The sequence below is a fragment of the Hyalella azteca genome, unplaced genomic scaffold (assembly GCF_000764305.2).
Source record: "Hyalella azteca isolate HAZT.00-mixed unplaced genomic scaffold, Hazt_2.0.2 contig12358, whole genome shotgun sequence".
In the NCBI taxonomy this organism is placed as follows: domain Eukaryota; kingdom Metazoa; phylum Arthropoda; class Malacostraca; order Amphipoda; family Hyalellidae; genus Hyalella; species Hyalella azteca.
Genome location: NW_025942318.1, coordinates 81141 through 99582, shown reverse-complemented (window position 1 = coordinate 99582; position 18442 = coordinate 81141). Strand labels below are relative to the sequence as shown.

General features: G+C 39.0%; 1 protein-coding gene across 1 annotated transcript in view; it reads left to right on the top strand.

The window, feature by feature from the left end:
• The window catches only part of LOC108672178 (major facilitator superfamily domain-containing protein 8-like), a 47506-nt gene that overhangs the window by 10870 nt on the left and 18194 nt on the right, over window positions 1-18442 (top strand). Inside the window, exons 2-3 of the mRNA XM_018159812.1 lie at window positions 1115-1228; window positions 9822-9964. Coding sequence (XP_018015301.1) covers window positions 1115-1228; window positions 9822-9964 — 257 coding nt within the window. The remainder of the gene's footprint in view (window positions 1-1114; window positions 1229-9821; window positions 9965-18442) is intronic.

Genomic DNA, 18442 nt, shown 5'->3' with positions numbered 1-18442 from the left:
TCGTTAAATTACGTAATTTTACGTTCACCGCATCTGAGGTTAGGTTTCAGATAGCATAGTTCTGTTCCAAAATTTATCGTCCTTCGACAAGTGGCCGTTCGACCAAGGGCTGGTTCGACCCACGGCCTAGATACGGACGGCTTGAAGTGTTGAAGGCTACGTTCCGGAAGGCAGGAATCATGATGGTCCATTACATCCAGGGCAGTTGTGGTCTTCGGCAGGCGACCCCTCACAGGAATCGTAGCTGCCTCGTTGAGTCTAAGTTTCTCGCGGCAGCCAAAGTTCGAAAACGGCGAAATCGCCGGCCTCACGGCCGCGGCCGTCACAACGTCCGCAGACAGCAGACCGTACATGCGTGGCGGTCACCTCAGTATAAGAGCAACCTTTGGCGTGAATTTTAGGGCCCTTACATACGCTGGTGTCGTCCACACTTAAGCCTATATAGCCTCGAAGTGACGCCGCGACAGTTTCTAATTCCTAAAGGCCTCTTTAATACCCCGCCATTCCACAAACTATAAACAAACCCTAGATCTCACGGTTTCCTTCCCTAACTTTGCGGTCAAGGCACATGCTGCCTATAATTGCATAACAGAGTTCAGTCCCTTCTCCACTTCACAAGACAGCAATTTTTAATATTATAGTATAAAATAGTCAGAATTACCTACGCTTTATTCAAGCTCAGCAACACACAGAACGCACACTACACGAACTGCCCACTCTGATTTATTTGATGGATGTTTTGTTTTAGATTTGTGTTTATTTAGAATTCGAAACGAATATTACAAGTGAATACTCTGGTAAATGTGAGCCGAACCGGTCTGACTCAAATCAGCATTACCTTACTTTAAAAATTAGCAAGGGATTCAAGATAACGGGATTCGGGATATTGTGATTAAGAATAACGGAATTCTTAATCACTGAATTTAAAAATCTCAATGTTCATCTATCCCCAAGAAGCCGTCTTCCTTTTTTAAAATGAGAGAAGAAAATTATGCATCCTAATTGCAAACGATTAATTTTTAATTATTTATATATTGATTAAAAAAAAATTGTCACTGAAGTCTTCAAAAAAGTATAATTTTGAAGTGGAAGAAGTAACCGTGTTTGGGTGCAGGGAACGTGACGTTGTGTAGGTCGTACCTCGCGGCCTCCACAACGCAGAAGGAGCGCACCGCGGGCATCTCCATAGTCGCCGCGGCCCAGGCTTTGGGCTTCGTCGTCGGGCCAGGTGAGAAGCAACAAATTCTTGGGTGTAACGATAATTCTATTTTATATTAACCGTTTTCTATTGTTTATACATATATCTACTTATAATTTTATAACTATGCCCGATTTTATCATTATTGTGTGTGTCTAGTTGTTCGTATCCTTTCAGAGAAGTGGATGGTGGTCCGTAAGGTCCTGTTAACAAGTTAAATTATGGTCAATTTTCGATGTTAAAATGAGCACTTCATCGAATTATTTTTTAATGTAACCGCCCACTTGAACAGGAATGCCACGGTTACGGCAGGTTTTAGTTACACAGGACACCAGTTCACTTATGAACTGGTGTCCACTAAACTGGGTTTTGTCATCCTCATTGACAACAGATGAAAACACTGCATCCAAGCATTCACTTAGTATAGAATAGAATAGTGCTGATGAAAATGGTAATGATGCCAACATGTTAAAGTGTTAATATATTAACGATGAACGATCTTCATGACTTATATTTGCATTCTTAATAAATACCATTAGAGGGTGATGCAGGAGGTTCTCGGAAACGTTCGCTCGCTTGCCAATGTTTCCATTGCAGTTAGATTCCAAGAAATATTCACGACCTACGATTGCTATAAGTAGAGTTAAGTAACTATTGTGCAGGCTATTAAGTGAACAATTTTAGAAGCAAAGTATATAATAATAACCACATCAAAATTCATATTCGTAAAACGGTAAAACTAATTTTGAGGGAGTGGGTTTATCAATGATTAACAGGCGCCATTCGCACGCGTAGGTTCAAGAGTTAATATTTGGATCGAAGGCTTTATATTGGGTGAGCGTGTACCAAGAGACAGCCCTTGACGATGAATTGTCAAAACAAAACGATGTATATCCCAGTCAGAAATCGCCGCAGTCTGGAAGCCAGCCGCGGGTGAACTTGCCTGCGCCAACGCTCGCCCCAGCGCAACGCCAGGGTGGTCAACAGCGCATGCAGATGAGGCCATATCATCGCTAGACTGCTTGGGCGCGAGGTGAAGTAGGCAACAACGGCCTAGATTTGCGCGTTTGCGAACGTCTCTGCGGCGAACGGCCGCAATGACTGCGAGAATTTCGAACTGGGATCGCTTCCAGTAATATAAAATCGGTCAAAAACTGCGCGAACTTTTACAAAGTTTTTGCAGTGCCACAACGTTGCAGATGCAGTGCAGTAACATCATTCTGAAGTATATAGTTAAATATATAGGTGACGCTGTTATACTGGGTGCATTATTTCAAAACTTCACTGCAAGTTTTGCATGACACTGTCACTGTCATGCATTTTTGCAAGATGTTGAAGGTGGATTTATCGAAGTGAAATTCTGATGTTAAAATCATAGAGGAGAACCTGTTAATGTTTATTATAAAAGACACAAAACACCATTTGCATGAGTGTATACTGTATAACCTAGTTTGCAGCGGTTGTACTGAGTACCACTCAGTTCCCTGCACATCAGGCAAGGTCGCACCTGCTGCTGGGTCAGGGCTTGAAGAAGATATTCCGCATATGCGATACAGAGATAAGCAATTCTTAGGCTCATAGATAAGAAAAGCTAAAGGACACATGAGGTGGATCCTAGGAATGGTTATATTATTATAGTACTCAAAGTTACATGGCTGCGTAACACAGAGCAGAAATGCATTTGTCACTAAACATCATCAAACAAATCAGTCTTGCAATTATAACTTCAGAGATGATAAAATATCAATTATCAATAATGGTCTGATGTATTAATTCGATCGAGTAAGAATCGGAAATGAAGAAATTGAGGGCTGTAGCTATCCTGGAACTATTACAATTATAAAAGGATTGACAACTTATCAACGAAGCTCCAAAGAAAATATGATGTTCTTCTGGAGTATTGACACTCAAACAATGAAAAATCGAATGATGGATTCAATGAAGTTATGAACGTAGCAATTTAGGAGCCGCTGGTGGTCATCTTAATGTTACAATTCCCCTAAAACATATTTTTTGGATTCTATGAAATTTGTGACAAAGTGATTTATAGAGTCAAGCATTATTTAACTCTAAGATGAGGTGATGATGCAAATGTTCTGTTCAAGACTAGCGATAAAGATCCAAATCATCAATATAAAGTTGTTGATGGGAAAAGCATTATCAAAAGACTAATTTGGAAAATGACGGCTTATAAACACTCCGTTGACTAGAAGATTTAATTATATCGTCAAATAAAAGATAAAATTAGAAAATCAATTGCCTACATGAATCGTCAATTGGAACAAACAATAATGAGTCCTAATCAATAGTTCTTGGATTGGACTTTTACACCAAGTTCGGGAACTCAAAGACCTCGTTATGTCATTTTAGCATTTCAAACTGGTAGAGATAATTCGCAACTTTCTAATAATCCACGGTTTGATCACTGTGACAGAAGAATGCATATATTCAGCTTAATAACGAAAGGTATCCTGAGCAAAACTTACAAATTGATTTGATAGTAACAATTATGCGGTAGTTTATAAAATGATGATAGATTATGCATCACAAACAAATTGCGTTTTGTGGACAGTCTTATAGAATGGAATAGAATAGAAGTATCGGCTTTGAAGAAAATATGCCCATGACCTCTTGCCGATTCATGAATTTTTCGTGACTTGATTCACAAGGGATCCGGCTATTGGAACCCGATCTTTCCATAACTGACGATTGATTGAGATAGCTGCTGGACTTATTGCCTGGTCCGTAATTTGCTAGGCATTTTAAGACTGAACATATGCTCCTGCATAGCTTGGTCTAGTCTGTTTTTGAAGGCGTTCAAACCCGGAGCATCAACGATGCTATCAGGGAGGCTGTTCCACAGATCGGTAACCCGAAGCGAGAAGAAATTTTGTCGCATGGATGTGTTACAACGCAGTTTTTTTAGTTATAGCCAAGGCCCGTGGTGTTGGTTCTTGTGTATAATTCTAGTAATCCTTCTGGGACCTTGTATATGCCATGAGTATACTTGTATGCTTCAATGAGTTCCCCACGCAGACGTCGATAACTGAGGCCTGGAAGCTTCATAATCTTTAATCTTTTCTCATATGACTTGCCTTTCAAGCCCGGAACTATCCTTGTTGCGCGTCTTTGAACATTCTCTATTTAATTTTTGTTTTTTTTTCAAATTTCGGTGACCACACGGCGTTTCTAAATTCTAGGTTCGGGCGCACGACAGCAAAAAAACCACTGCTTCATCGCTTCTGCATCTAGGGACTCGAAAGAGCGTCTGATCAGTCTAAGTCGTTTATTGGCTTTATGCAGACTAAAGATGAAGAAGATAAGCTATAAGATATTCATAAGCTGAAGCTATATGAAGATTAAAGCTGAATTCAATAATAGCATTCCTGATAGTACATATGCTTATACTCTAATTCTTTGAGACAGAATAATTCAATTGCAATCTGATGGTGAAAAATGAATATAAATTACTAAAAATTTACAATTCTTTTTTATTTATTTCTTATTAAAATAATGTATTGCGTTAAATGTAAAAAAAACGGATACAGTGCATGCTCAGTATGTTATGACGATAAATAATAAAATATTAAGGAGCGGACGTTACTTGATTTGTAAGAAAACTAAAACTTTGAGCAAAAGGAGGTTCCATCTTTTAAATTCCTGCTATCCTGAGAGCTCTAGGCGCTGCTGAGTCTCTGGCAGGAGGAGCTTCTGCCATAGCTAGTGCAATCAATAAGAAGAAAGCTGATGATAAACTTATAGCAGAAACGAAACGACACAATGAAACAATGGAAGCTAACAAGGGATCTGTTTAAGATTGATCATAGCGAAAAAAAAATCTTCACCAATTAAAATCTTGTGAGGGAGGTCTCTACTTGAATCCACAAGAAAATAAACCCCATTAAACCATTAACACAAGATGATTTGAAACATTATTTGGGAGTATTGAAAGTTCCTTCAGTCAGAGATATTTTCAAAAGGGCTACATGCACTGCTCTAGGTCACCTTTTTAAACGGAGCGAAGAATTTTGAATCTTGATGTGACAGAAGGAAGTGGAACACATTGGACTTGTTGGTATAATGAAAATGATACTTGTTATTACTTTGATAGTTATAGTTTGACATGTCCTAACGAGTTTGAATGACATTGCTTTTGGTCAGGCTATATAATACAAAAATGGGTGAAGTAATTTGTGGACATTTATGTTTAGAAATGTTAAAACGACTGGAGCATGAGTGATTTGATACCTTCCTATTAGATCTTTATAAGAATGGGTATTAAAATTTCTTTAATTTATTATTCTTAAAAAATGACAAGTATTAATATCTACGCTAATAATTTGAAACTTTCATCAGCTTGCAAAGATGGTTAGGAAGAACCAGTTAAAGTATTTCCCTTAGAGTCTCGGAAAACTTTAATCGAAACTCTTCGAAATAAACATTCCACCTTCAATTCAATTATTACGATCCTGAGAGAAGGCTTACGAGTTGAGTTTTTTAATACTGATTTAGGTTTGAAATTTTTAGAGTATGCACTTGAAGATAAATATAAAATTTTGGAGTCCAAGATCGAATCTTCTGGAGAAAAACTAATCAAGCAATTTGATGAGAAAATTGACGGTTTGCAGTCAGCTTTCGATGGAAAAGTCAAGAATTTCAAGTTGCAAGCTGAAGAACTAATCAAGTAATTTTTGACGAAAAAATAATCAGCTTGCAGTTAGCGCTGGATGACAAAGTCAAGAATTTAGAATTGCATGTTGAAAAAAAACTAATCAAGCAAATTGATGAGAAAATCATCAGTTTGCAGTTAGCGTTGATGACCAAGTAAAAAATATAGAAATGGATATTGAGGATAAAGTAATGAAACAATTTGAGGAGAAAACAAATAATTTTCTGGTAGCTCTTGATTATAAAGTCAAGAATTCGGAGTTAGTAAATGCAAAGCTTAAAACTTCAGAATTGCGAATTCATAACCTCGAGTTACAAATTAATGGAAAAATATCTTTTGCCAAAGTTGATTAGAAATTCGAAAGCCTGGAGTCATATTTAGCTTCAATTAATGATATAAAATTTAATTACATAACAGAACAAGTCATGAACTTACGAGCGAGGTCAGTTTCGCAGACAAAAATGGAACATATTATTAATGATATGAAGAATATTAAAAACATATTTCATGAGTTTTCTGGAGATATTATATCAAATAAGATTGAAACCAATCAACTTAAATTGATGCTAAAGAATGAAACTGATAAAAACATAGAATTGAACAAAAAAACTAACATATCGTATAAATAATCTTGTAGCTGCACGAGTCCGGAAAAGTCTGTAGGCTTTATAAGTTTTACTCTATTAAAATGACTGGTGCTAATATATTTGGAACAGGAATGAAAAGTATGCTCATATCATTTCAAAGAGGTCTTCCAGGTATTGGCTTCCAGTACCTTGACGCTGAAAAAATTTTTGATCTGAATAATCGGAGACATGCCAATATCTCTTATCCAATTGAGGATAAGAATGCGCATGCTAGAGTTATGTTGATGAGGAGGCCGTAAAAGTCTATGATGTTCATGTAAAGGATTCAGAAATGACCAGCAGAAGAATAGATGTAATGAGGGAGGATGTCATGACATGATGCATATCAACTTTGTCGGGAAAGAATTATCTGCAGTAAAATCAGTAGTGGAAACTCTTGATGGAAAAGTAACTCAGGAAATGACAGATCTTGACAAAAAAAAACTCAAGAAATGCTTGAAGTAAAAACAGAATTGGAGAATCTTGGTGTAAAATTAACTGAGGAAATGAATAAAGTAAGATTAAAATTGCGAAAACAAATGAATAATTTGAAATACCTCGATGAAAAAGTATCTTCATTAGCAGGAATTCCAGCTGAATTTAAGGCGTATATTGACGGTGTAAAAAATCGGGCAGATGACAGCATGAATAGAATAGCAGAAGTAGTGAGAAAGCAGGATGAGTTTTCTTAACGACTTTCAAAAGTTGAGAATATTGGAACCAGCGTTCGCTAGAGAACTCTACCATGATTTTGCGAAAAGATAAATATTAAACTAAGTTTATAAATTTACAAATGCATTTATAATAATGGTTAATAAAAATGATAGCTAATGTACAAAATAAAATAATTGATTGACAAAAGATTGACAATTCACTCTAATAATGTATTTACGGTTTGGCTTAAATAAGGCATTTCATCTAATTTCAAGTTGAAAATATTCGAAAATATATAGTGATTTATGATGGAATTAAATTAAATTTAATGGAGGGTAGTTAATTTACACGCAATTTTTATTCGAGGCAGCCTGTGAGAAAATTGCTTGATGAAATTTTTTATAAAAATGGAGGCGGTAATAACAAATGTTCAATGATAGGTGATGTTCAATTCTGGAAATAGTAATTAGCTGCAGATTGATGCTGATAATATTCGCTATGATATTCGCCATCTCTCCACCGAAATAAATCAGACTATAATTCAGGTGAATATATTAGAACAAACATTGAAAAGGATTTTAGTAATGAAACTTTGAAAAATGCTCTATAAGTGGAAAGACGATAATAAAAATACACAGAAGAACCATTTTCTATTTCCTTCTCCAAGTTTGAGGTGTCTCATAATTGGAAGTTCGAATTGCGGAAAAACGTCATTGCTACTGAAGTTGCCATTAGATAATTTTATTGATTTCAACAACCTTTTCCTCTATAGCAAGTCAACTCATCAGCCTGAATATAAGTTGCTGAAGAACGCTTTCGATGAGGGATATAATAAACCTGAAATCATTGATTTATTTTCTGACGGCAATGACGATATTTATGAATATCTTGAAACCCTGCCTAAAAGACGTCAACAAAAATGTGCTATCGAATATTTTGAAGTACGGCTTCTGTACCTAATCCCAGTGATATAGATCCAAGGAAGAATTTCTTTTTTAATGATGTTGCTACGGAAAGAATCAAAATCCTGCTGATGGTTTTTACACCCGTGGAAGACATAATAACTGTAATTCAATTCACTTATCCAAAAACTATCACATATTACCAAGACAAACCATTAGAGTAAATTCAAATTTATTAATTCTTTTCGAGTGACCTTTCATCGATATGAGGAATATTCACAGTGATTACGTTGCTTGCGATATGCCCTTTGCCGAGTTTCAAGAACTGTGCACTGAAACGTATAAAGTACCTTATAGCTTTGTGTTGATCAATAAAGATGAGCGCCCAGGTTCTGGAAAGTATTTCAAAAATTTGAATCAATTATACATCCCAAAAAAGTAACTTCCATCAAAACACTCGCTCAATGCCTGAGTTCTCGGTTAAAAAGTGCTCAACTGGGGGTAAAGGGTCGTTAACCCATGATATTGATAGTCAAGACTGTGGGTAAATGCTCAGGTTTTTTATCGAAAGACACTGCTCAAATTTTCGATGGTCAAGATACGAAATAAAATTGTAGGTAAATGACCAAGTTTTATCCGGCTGTAATTGGTCAATTTTGATAGGTAATATTCGGGGTAAATGATCGGTAGCCTGTTAAGCTGTTTATGCAAATTGTGACGATACACCCCTGTTACTATCTACTAATAGCTATTTGATTAGACGCCGGCGCTTGAAAGGTTTCCGGAATTTGCTGTGGAATGTCAGATAAAAATCAGGAATAATCTGATTATTACCTCCCCGCTGCCCTGATTTCCTTAAATTTGAACCATGCGAATAGACATTAGTTGTTCAAGTTAATACATCACAAATGTATATTGTGTGTGTTTGGCCAGACAAAACTCTTTGTCTGAAGTTGTACAAAGTTGTCCATTTTGAAATTAAGTTCTTAGATAACTCGTCGGTATTATGTATTCCATGAATTGATTTCACTTATTATAATTATTAGTAAATATCACTAATCAAAAGATTGTACTACACCTTCAAGTTGTCGATTCATGTCCAGCATTTAAACTGGATAATTCTGCGCAGACATTAAATTATAGTTTTTGAATTTTTACTAACATTAACAGTCCCTATCTGGGTCGATCCAAATCGCGTGCTCGTAAAAAAGTACCAGTCGTAGCTTTATTTTTGTTTTATTCTATCAAAACCAAGGTATGCTCAGTACGTGCTCATGGTTTAAGTCATGCTTCGGTTTCCGTACAAGTCATTGATTAAATGAGCAATAAAAAGTTATATGGACGAAGAAAGTGGGAATTCGTGTTGTCTTTGTCTTTTATCGTTTGACGACAATAATTAAGCTGAAATCGTCGTTACTATTTCATCGGCCTTTAACAGAACATTCAAATGAAATGTTGACTAGTTACCCCAACGGCATATTTAATTACTACATTCAAAAAGCTTTCCAATTTTTTCTCACTACGTATTCAGTTAGAATTCGTGTTTTTAACTGAAGTTTAAGTTTATTGTTAGGGGCATTCTCAATTGTAATGCCTCATTTAACAATGATTTTATATTATAAATTAGGCTTTTAATTCCGAAATACTGACATAAATGTTTTTATTAGAATACAGATCATAATGTTTGATCATCATTTTTTAACTCCAGATAAATCTATAAATCGTGTCCAAGAATTTTATTGATGTAGCTTACGTGGCATCGGCATGTGCAGTGATCCAGGCGGTGCTGACTGTGACGGTGACGGAAACCTCAGGTAATGGGGCCTTCACTTGGGACAAGTACACATCCGCAGGCTGGGTCGCCGCCATCCTCGGCCTCATCAACGTGGTCATCATGCTGCCCTGCGTCTTCCAGGTGAGGTCTTCTGCACATTACGCACTGGCGCTTCGTATCCCAGCGCCGTATATACAAACGCCTTGCGCATTAGTATACGCCTGTGAGAGACTCATTTTTATACCAGCACATCACAAAGCCAACCCATTTTAGAGGAAATCAGACTCCAAATACTCTAGACCTAGTGTTTACTAGTGAAGAATCAATGGTAGAAGAGCTTCGCCACGAGGCTCCGTTGGGCAAAAGTCACCACCAGTCATTGTTTTTCAGTATTAAGTGCTATACAGAAAAGACGCCTCGGAAGCGTGAAGGTTTCAACTTTGCGGAAGGCGACTATGAGAAACTTCGTGAATCAGTGAGTGCAGCGAACATTTCGGACTGTATTATGAACATGAATGTGGCGGAGTCGTGGTCATTCATCAAGAACATGGTTATGTCTGCAGTTGATGCGTGTGTACCTAAGATAAAGCTCGGTGGAGTCAGAAAAACACAGTGGAAGAACAATACGGTTAAAGTTAAGCTAAAGGCAAAGAAGGAAGCCTATAAGCGTTATTTACGAACTCGTAGCGAGGCTGAGTATAACCTGTATGCAAGAGCTCGAAATCAAGCTAAAAAAGCTTGTCGCACCGCAGTCAAAAATTTTGAAAAAGACGTTGCCAAAAACTCGTTGCCAATAATAGTCTTTTCAAAAAGAACCGGAAAGCCTTCTTCTTGTATGCTAGTTCGAAGTGTAAGACAAGGGACGGTATTGCTGATTTGGATGTAAATCAACGGAAGATATCTTCTGAGGAGGGCAAGGCCAATGTTCTAAATCAGTTCTTTAGCAGCGTCTTCACAGATGAGGACTTGAACAGTATTCCAGCTATTGAGGAGCGACCAGTGGGCTCAAAGTTGACTAGTTTTGAGATACATGAAGAGGAGGTTCTCAAGCGCTTGGTCTCCCTGAATCCCAACAAGTCATCTGGATCAGACGGTTTCCACAATAGATTACTCAACGAATTAGCAACCGTCCTGGCAGGCCCTTTAACAGTATTCTTTCGAAAAACCTTAATCGAAGGGACTTTGCCGGCCGACTGGAAAGAAGCCCAAGTGACACCTCTGTTCAAAAAAGGTGACAGAAGTGACCTCGGTAACTACCGTCCTGTAAGTCTCACACGTGTTGTGTGTAAGGTGATGGAATCGGTCATGAGGGATAGGATTATCGACCACTTGACTGTTAACCATCTTCTATTAGACTGTCAGCATGGCTTTATTGCAGGCAGATCATGTACCACTAATCTCCCGTCTACCTTGAATAATTGGACTCGCCTGCTGGACGAAAGGGAGCCAGTGGATGCACTGTACCTCGATTTTGCCAAGGCATTTGATAATATTCCGCATGAGTGACTGTTAAGTAAAGCGAATTCTTTGGGAATAGAGGGAAATGTACTCAAATGGATCAGGAATTTCCTAGTAGGCAGAAGACAACGTGTCAGCATTAACGGAACCGTATCAGACTGGGTAACTGTGCGAAGTGGCGTACCGCAAGGAAGCGTTCTTGGACCTGTTTTGTTCGTCGCTTTTATAAACGATCTACCAGAAGTAGTGTCAAGCGTGTGCTCCATGTATGCCGATGACACAAAAGTTTATAATACAGTTAAGGATGCGTCAAATAAAATGCAACTGCAAAATGATCTTGATAGTTTAGTTGACTGGGCTGATGCGTGGCAGCTGCGTTTCAATGCTGACATGTGTAAAGTACTTCACCTCGGCAAGAACAATGAACAGCATGCTTACAGTTTGAGAAGAGTAGAAGACACGGTTGCAACGAGAGGGCTATGATACGAGGGCAACGAGAGATTGAGAAGTCTTGCGTGGAAAAAGATCTTGGAGTTTGGGTCGACAAGGAGCTAAAAATTTCTAGGCATATTGAAACAGAAGTTAATAAACCCAATAAACTGCTTGGGCTGATCAGACGCTCTTACGAGTACCTAAATATAGAAATGATGAAGCTGTTCACTTCTGTCGTGCGCCCGAACCCAGAGTTTGGAAACGTTGTGTGGTGACCGAGACTTGAAAAGGACAGAAATTTAGTTGAGAGTGTTCAAAGACGTGCAGCAAGGATAATTCCAGGCTTAAAGGGCAAGTCGTATGAAGAAAGAAGATTATGAAGCTTCCCAGTCTCCGTTATCGTCGCCTGCGTGGTGACCTCATTGAAGTATGCAAGTATGCTCATGGTTTGTACAAGGTCCCAGAAGGATTACTGGAATTTGAAACGGGAACCAACACCAGGGGCCACAGCTATAAACTAAAAAAAACTGCGGTGCAACTTATCCACGCGACGTTTCTTCTCGCTTCGAGTCACCGACATTTGGAACAGCCTCCCTGAAGATATTGTTGACGCTCCGAGCATGAACGCGTTCAAGAACAGACTAGACAAGGCCATGCAGGAGCATATGTTTAGTCCTAAAATGCCTCGTATCCTACGGAACAACTGAAATCTAGAAGCGATTTTAAATCTACCGTCCGTTGAAAATATTTGATCAAAAGGCCAGTCTAGCCAAGAAAAGTACAAGAATCGGCAACAGGCCTATTCTTCAATGCCGAAGATACTATACTATACTAATATACTATATTTTGCATGGGTCCGCGCCGCATATAGAAACAACGCCTTGTGCACCAGCGCTTTGTACAACAGGCACCGTTTGCTGATGTGATGCGTAACAAAGCCCTATTTTATTGCACCCCAGTGCAACTAGCCTGTGCAGACGAGAAACTTGCTTTGGACCATCTCGTTGTACAGTTAGTCCAGGAAATTACAGTTTCAACTTCATATGGTCTGACGTCGGAGTTTTACGAATAAATGATCCCATTCAGATCAAGCTCTTTAGAAGTGACCAAGATCCCACCCCAATCTCAGCAGCACCTCGTAACATTTGGTTCATCGAAGAGCTGAAGAAGAAAACCCTAGGTATAAAGTTATCGGTGCGCGAGAGACTCCGCCCTAACTTTCGACCTACCAAAAGGTGACAAACTTATCCTTGACAGACCTCACATAAACATCATCCCCCACGACGCTTTCGACACCATGAGCCGCCACACTACCACAACATCAATCTTTAAAAAATCAAAGGCATCCACTACCAAACATTCTTCTCCAAAATGACACCACAGCGTTCAATAAAAATTATCCAACACAATGTGTAAACTTGGACCAACAAAAAGTTCGCGCTCGCCAACATCTACAACGACATCGACCCTGATATCATTCTGCTGAACGGCCATTCCCTCACTAACAGCACTCCTCTGAAAATCTTCAACTACCACTCACACGCAACCAATAAAGACAACGCCCAACACGCCGGTGCTGCCATCGCTATCAAGAGTCACATTCCCTACAAGTTACACGACAACTTCCACTCCGATATGATGGCTGTGACAATAGACATCCTACAAGTATCTATCACTATTGGAACCAAGTACATCCCTCCCCGGACCGGTTACCTAAACTTCATAGACTTCCACACCCTCCTTAACAGGCCGCACCCCGGTTTACCTTTTTGCCGATTTGAACGCTAACCATCCCTCGCTAGGAAACTCCAGGTCCAACCTCACAGGCAGACAGCCACACACGCTTTACGCTTATCGCTCAAAAGAAATGCTCTCACATAGGTCCCTACTTCTCCACTCTTATCACCCACAAAAGCACGGCATCCCTCAGATAGAGTAATTCAAAACAACAAAGCATTTCACAACATACATCTCCAACCAGGATCAATAACACCTTCGGACAACATACCAATCATTGCCACAATCTCGGCAAATCCAATTCAAAATTCCAATCCGACCACGTAAATCATTCCATAAAGCAAATTGGACCCTATACAAAGAGTTGCTCAAACATCACCAAGTACCCTCCACGCCAGACCCAACGCTAAAATAAATAGATGAGCACTTAGAAAAATGGACACTGCTAGTATGACAGGACTCAGACCTTGCCGTTCCTAACCTCACACACCGGATAATTCCTGACATAAAACCGAATCACGAAACACTCCTAATTCAAACTCAATACCAAGCAACCCTTCACCACCTACAAATACATGGTCCATCAGTAGCGCTGAATAGACAACTTCATTCACTACGCTCTCAACTGCAAACTGCCTACCTAAAACTACAAGATGGCAAGACCTCATATCAGCACTAGAACTCAAAGAAGACCCAAAACAGTTTTGGAAATCCGTCAAAAGAATGACGGGCTCCAACACAAAACAAATAGTCCCATACTTCAAGCACAATAACATTAGATTGGATACACCAAAACAAAAGGAACCTACATTCAGAGAACACTGGCAACACATATTTACAGAAACTGATAATGAAGAGTTTGATACTGAACACATTAACACCATCCAAGAACACATGAAAAACATCGCACATCACACCACCTCGTACCACACTGGGAACCTGCAAAGACTGCATCCCTCAGACTTTCCCCCTATTACCATTCGAGAACTCCAGCGATCGCTAAAAACACTCAAACGAAAAGCACCGGGTCCAACAGGTATCACCACACTACAACTAAAACATCTCCCTCGGAACATGCTGCAATTTTTACTCTACATATTCAATCAGTCAATCTCCGCTGGATACTTTCCTGATTCACTGAAGCGTGCCATAATGATTTTCATCCCGAAACTCAACATCCCAACACTAAGTAAAAAACTATAGACCCATCTTCCTCCTGGACATACAAGGAAAGCTACTGGACAAAATACTCAACAATAGATTCTACAACCATCTCGATACAAACAATTTACTCAACCCCAGACAGCACGGATTCAGAAAACATAGAGGAACTCACACTGCATTAGCTACACTCTGTGAAACACTCTCCATCAACCGAGCTCAAAAAAAAAAAACATAGTCCTCCGTGATGTTACAAAAGCATTAGACAGAGTTTGGCATACTGGCCTTGCATATAAAATTGCCCAACTAAACTTACACCCTTCATTTACACGGACACTGATCGACATTAACAGGCCATGGGCCTATTTCTTCAACGCCGACACTTCTATTATTACAGATATAACAGCCTCAATTAGAATTGGCATATATCTAGGGCCCTCATTCCCACTAAACACCGCAGTTCCTTAAGTAGCCTGTCTCTCACCGACACTCTATAAGCTACTACACCCACGACATACCCCCACCTCTACCAAACACCGACTACATTGCATTCGCCGACGAGTGACGACACTGTCACAGTGCTGCCAGGTTTTTTCTCGGCGAGAATACCAGATTGCCTAGCTGAAAATACCAGAAATTCTATGGTTCAGAAACAGACTATTACCTCCAAATTTAATGAAATTATTCGTCAGAAACGGTTATAAAAAGAAAAAAATTATCTTATGTACTTTTCATTTATCTAGCTTGACGATAATTAGCCAAATTTAACACGTTATATTTTTTCCCTCTGTTTGGAACATTTAGACACTTTTCTTTTGTTTGATTACATTGTCACTTTTTCCTTTTTTCATCACTGTGTCGCACTTCTCCCTTTTCGCTCAACATGAGCAAGCCACAGAAACAGGCCACCTTCCTTTTGCTTATTTTCGTACATGCTTGCATATTGCATTTATCTAACATTTCGGGTTTGATCACTTACTTGTTGCTGCTGAGCAGATAACTTTTGGTCCGAAAAACGGACTCCAGTACTTTAGTTGAAATTTTATTTCGTTGTTTTTTTTTTAACATAGGTGACTTGTGAAAACATTCGCTCCACGAATGCATTGGAGATAGGTCAAAGTAGACAAGTGATGCAGTAGGCAGCCAGTTCAATGAATGGATGATGGTAATCAAGATCAGTGAAATTTTGAATGGCACATCAGAATTCAAGAGGCACTCCAATGAGTGGCACACTAGAATTCAAAATCACCAAACAAAAATGGTGGAGCTTGCGTCGCAGAGATCGGTTCGAAAACCTCACTCGTCCTAGGCCATATCATCACTGATCAGTAATCAATCAAAGTGAATCAAGGATCATCACTCTCGTGCTTATATTGTACTAAACACTTTTGTTAAATGTTAACAATTAGATTGGGGTTATTTCATCAAGCGGTAAACTTGCGGGTCCAAAAATGGCGGGAAAGCTCTAGTCGCGCCGCTCTGAAGGTAATCTATATAATCCACGCCTACGCTGGAGGAAGTTCAAACTTCCGAGGTGAAACTTAATGCAGTAAGCCAAAAAATACCAGATTTAGGGAAATATACGAGATCTAAAATATTCATACTAGACACCTGCTGAAAATACCAGATTTGTGAAATTTGGTATAGAAATATACCATCTGGCAACGCTGGGCCGACGACATCACCCAGATTACAGCTGGCAGGCACACACAACGTTTCTTAGCTCGACCAACAGAACACGCAACCACACAGATAAACACGTTCGAGCAGAAATAGAAGATTGAAACAAACACTTCCAAATTCAAGATAATCCCTATCAGCAGGAAAAACACAACCGAAATGTTCAGTGAATACAAACACTTCCCCTACACAATCAAAGGAATGGTTCTAGGGCTCCAAATAACCACTCGCGGATACAGAACGCAAGTCACAGCAAGACAACAGATAGCCAGAAGAAACCTTCAGAAACTTTACAGATTCGCCAACCTCCCCCCAACCTAAAATACAGATTTTATATGGCATTTGTACGATTCTCACTTACCTATCCGCCCATACCACTGCACACTCTGTCGCGAACAGCAATCTCTCAACGTCAAAGGATACAGAACAAAGCACTCTGATTCAACACAAACACCCACTGGAGCGACTTTGTCTCTTCAAGAACAATCCACGAACGATGTAACATACTCACAATCAACATCGTCCTACACGAACAAGCGCGGAAAACCTGGAACACAATAGCCACTTACACACCCGATCTTCTAAAGTCTAAACCAGTGGTTCCCAAACTTTTTCAGGCTGGCGCCCCCCTTTGGCTCCCTAGTGAACTTCTAGCGCCCCCCACAGACACATATAAAAACATACACCTCTTTCTTGAAATTTAGTATGCTACAATTTTAATAGATAAATGTTAAACACAAATGTGTATTTCACAAATAGAACCCCATTTAGTGAACCAATATGTTTTTAAGCTGTTTTAACTGTTTCAGCACTAGAAACCTAGGACGTCTCGGGCAAATTCACGGCCAGATTCGTGGCCAGTCGCACGACCAATCTCCAAATTCAATTATACGGTATTATCTCCCAAACTAATGAACGCAGCTCAAGGAAACTTGGAACATATATTCATCAGAACCTAACGTTGATTTTTAGCTCGTAAAAAATTTTAAATTTTACCTTCATTCGTGAGTTATATTGCGATAAAGGCCGAAATTCGCAGTGATCAAAGAATTTCTTCCAAATTACTGAACAGATTTGAACGAAATTTTGAATATACATTTCTAACTACTAAGCGTTGATTTTTTTTGGCTTCTAAAAATTTTCGATTTTACCTTCGATTGCGAGTTTTTTTTTTATTTCACAGTCATTCTTGATTTCACACATCCTTATATTCAGCCCGTATCGCCGGATAATTTGTCGCTTAAATTCGCGGCGATCAAGATATTTCTTCTAAACTACAGAACAGATTTCAACGAAACTTTGTATATAAAAACCTAACCTCTCAACGGTGATGTTTAGCTCGCGACAATTTTTCTATTTTGTTTTCGTTCGCGAGTTATACAGATATAGGAGGAACGACCGGCGTTTCTACCGGCCGGTTTAACCAAGAGCCGTTTACGTATATCCGTATACATATAGCCGTATAACTCGCAAACGAAGGCAAAACGAAAAAATTGTAGCAAGCTAAACATCACCGTTGCTGAGGTTAGGTATTTAAATACTAAGTTTCGTTCAAATTCATTCAGTAGTTTTGGAAGGAATTTCTTGATTACTGCGAATTTAAGCACGTATTGCTGTTTAAATCACGAATGAAGGTGATATGGAAAAAAGCTGGCGAACAAAGGCACAATCGAATGTATTTTTACGAGCTAAACATTAACGTTCGGTAGTTAGGACTGTAAATTCAAAATTTCGTTCGAATCTGCTCAATAGTTTGGAAAAAATTTCTTGATTACCCGGTACTGTGAATTTCGGCCCGTATTGCCATATAACCATGGAAAAAACAAATGAAGGCAAAATTAATAAAAAATTCACCAGCTTAACATTACCGCTAGGTCCTAATGAATACGTGTACCAAGTTTCAACAAGTTAAGTTCATTAGTTTGAGAGATATTACTTGAACATTGAATTGGAAATTGGCCGTGAGATCGGCCGCGAGTCCGGCCGTTAATTTGTCCGAGACGTAAACCAGGAGAGGTTAAAAAACAGATCTGGGTGAAAAAACCATCGCTGGGAGTCATGATGTGCTGCACGTGTTGTGTACAAATCGTCAAACAAACGTTCGAACTTCTGACTTTGACTTCGGACTACCGCCCCCCTATCGCCCCCCAA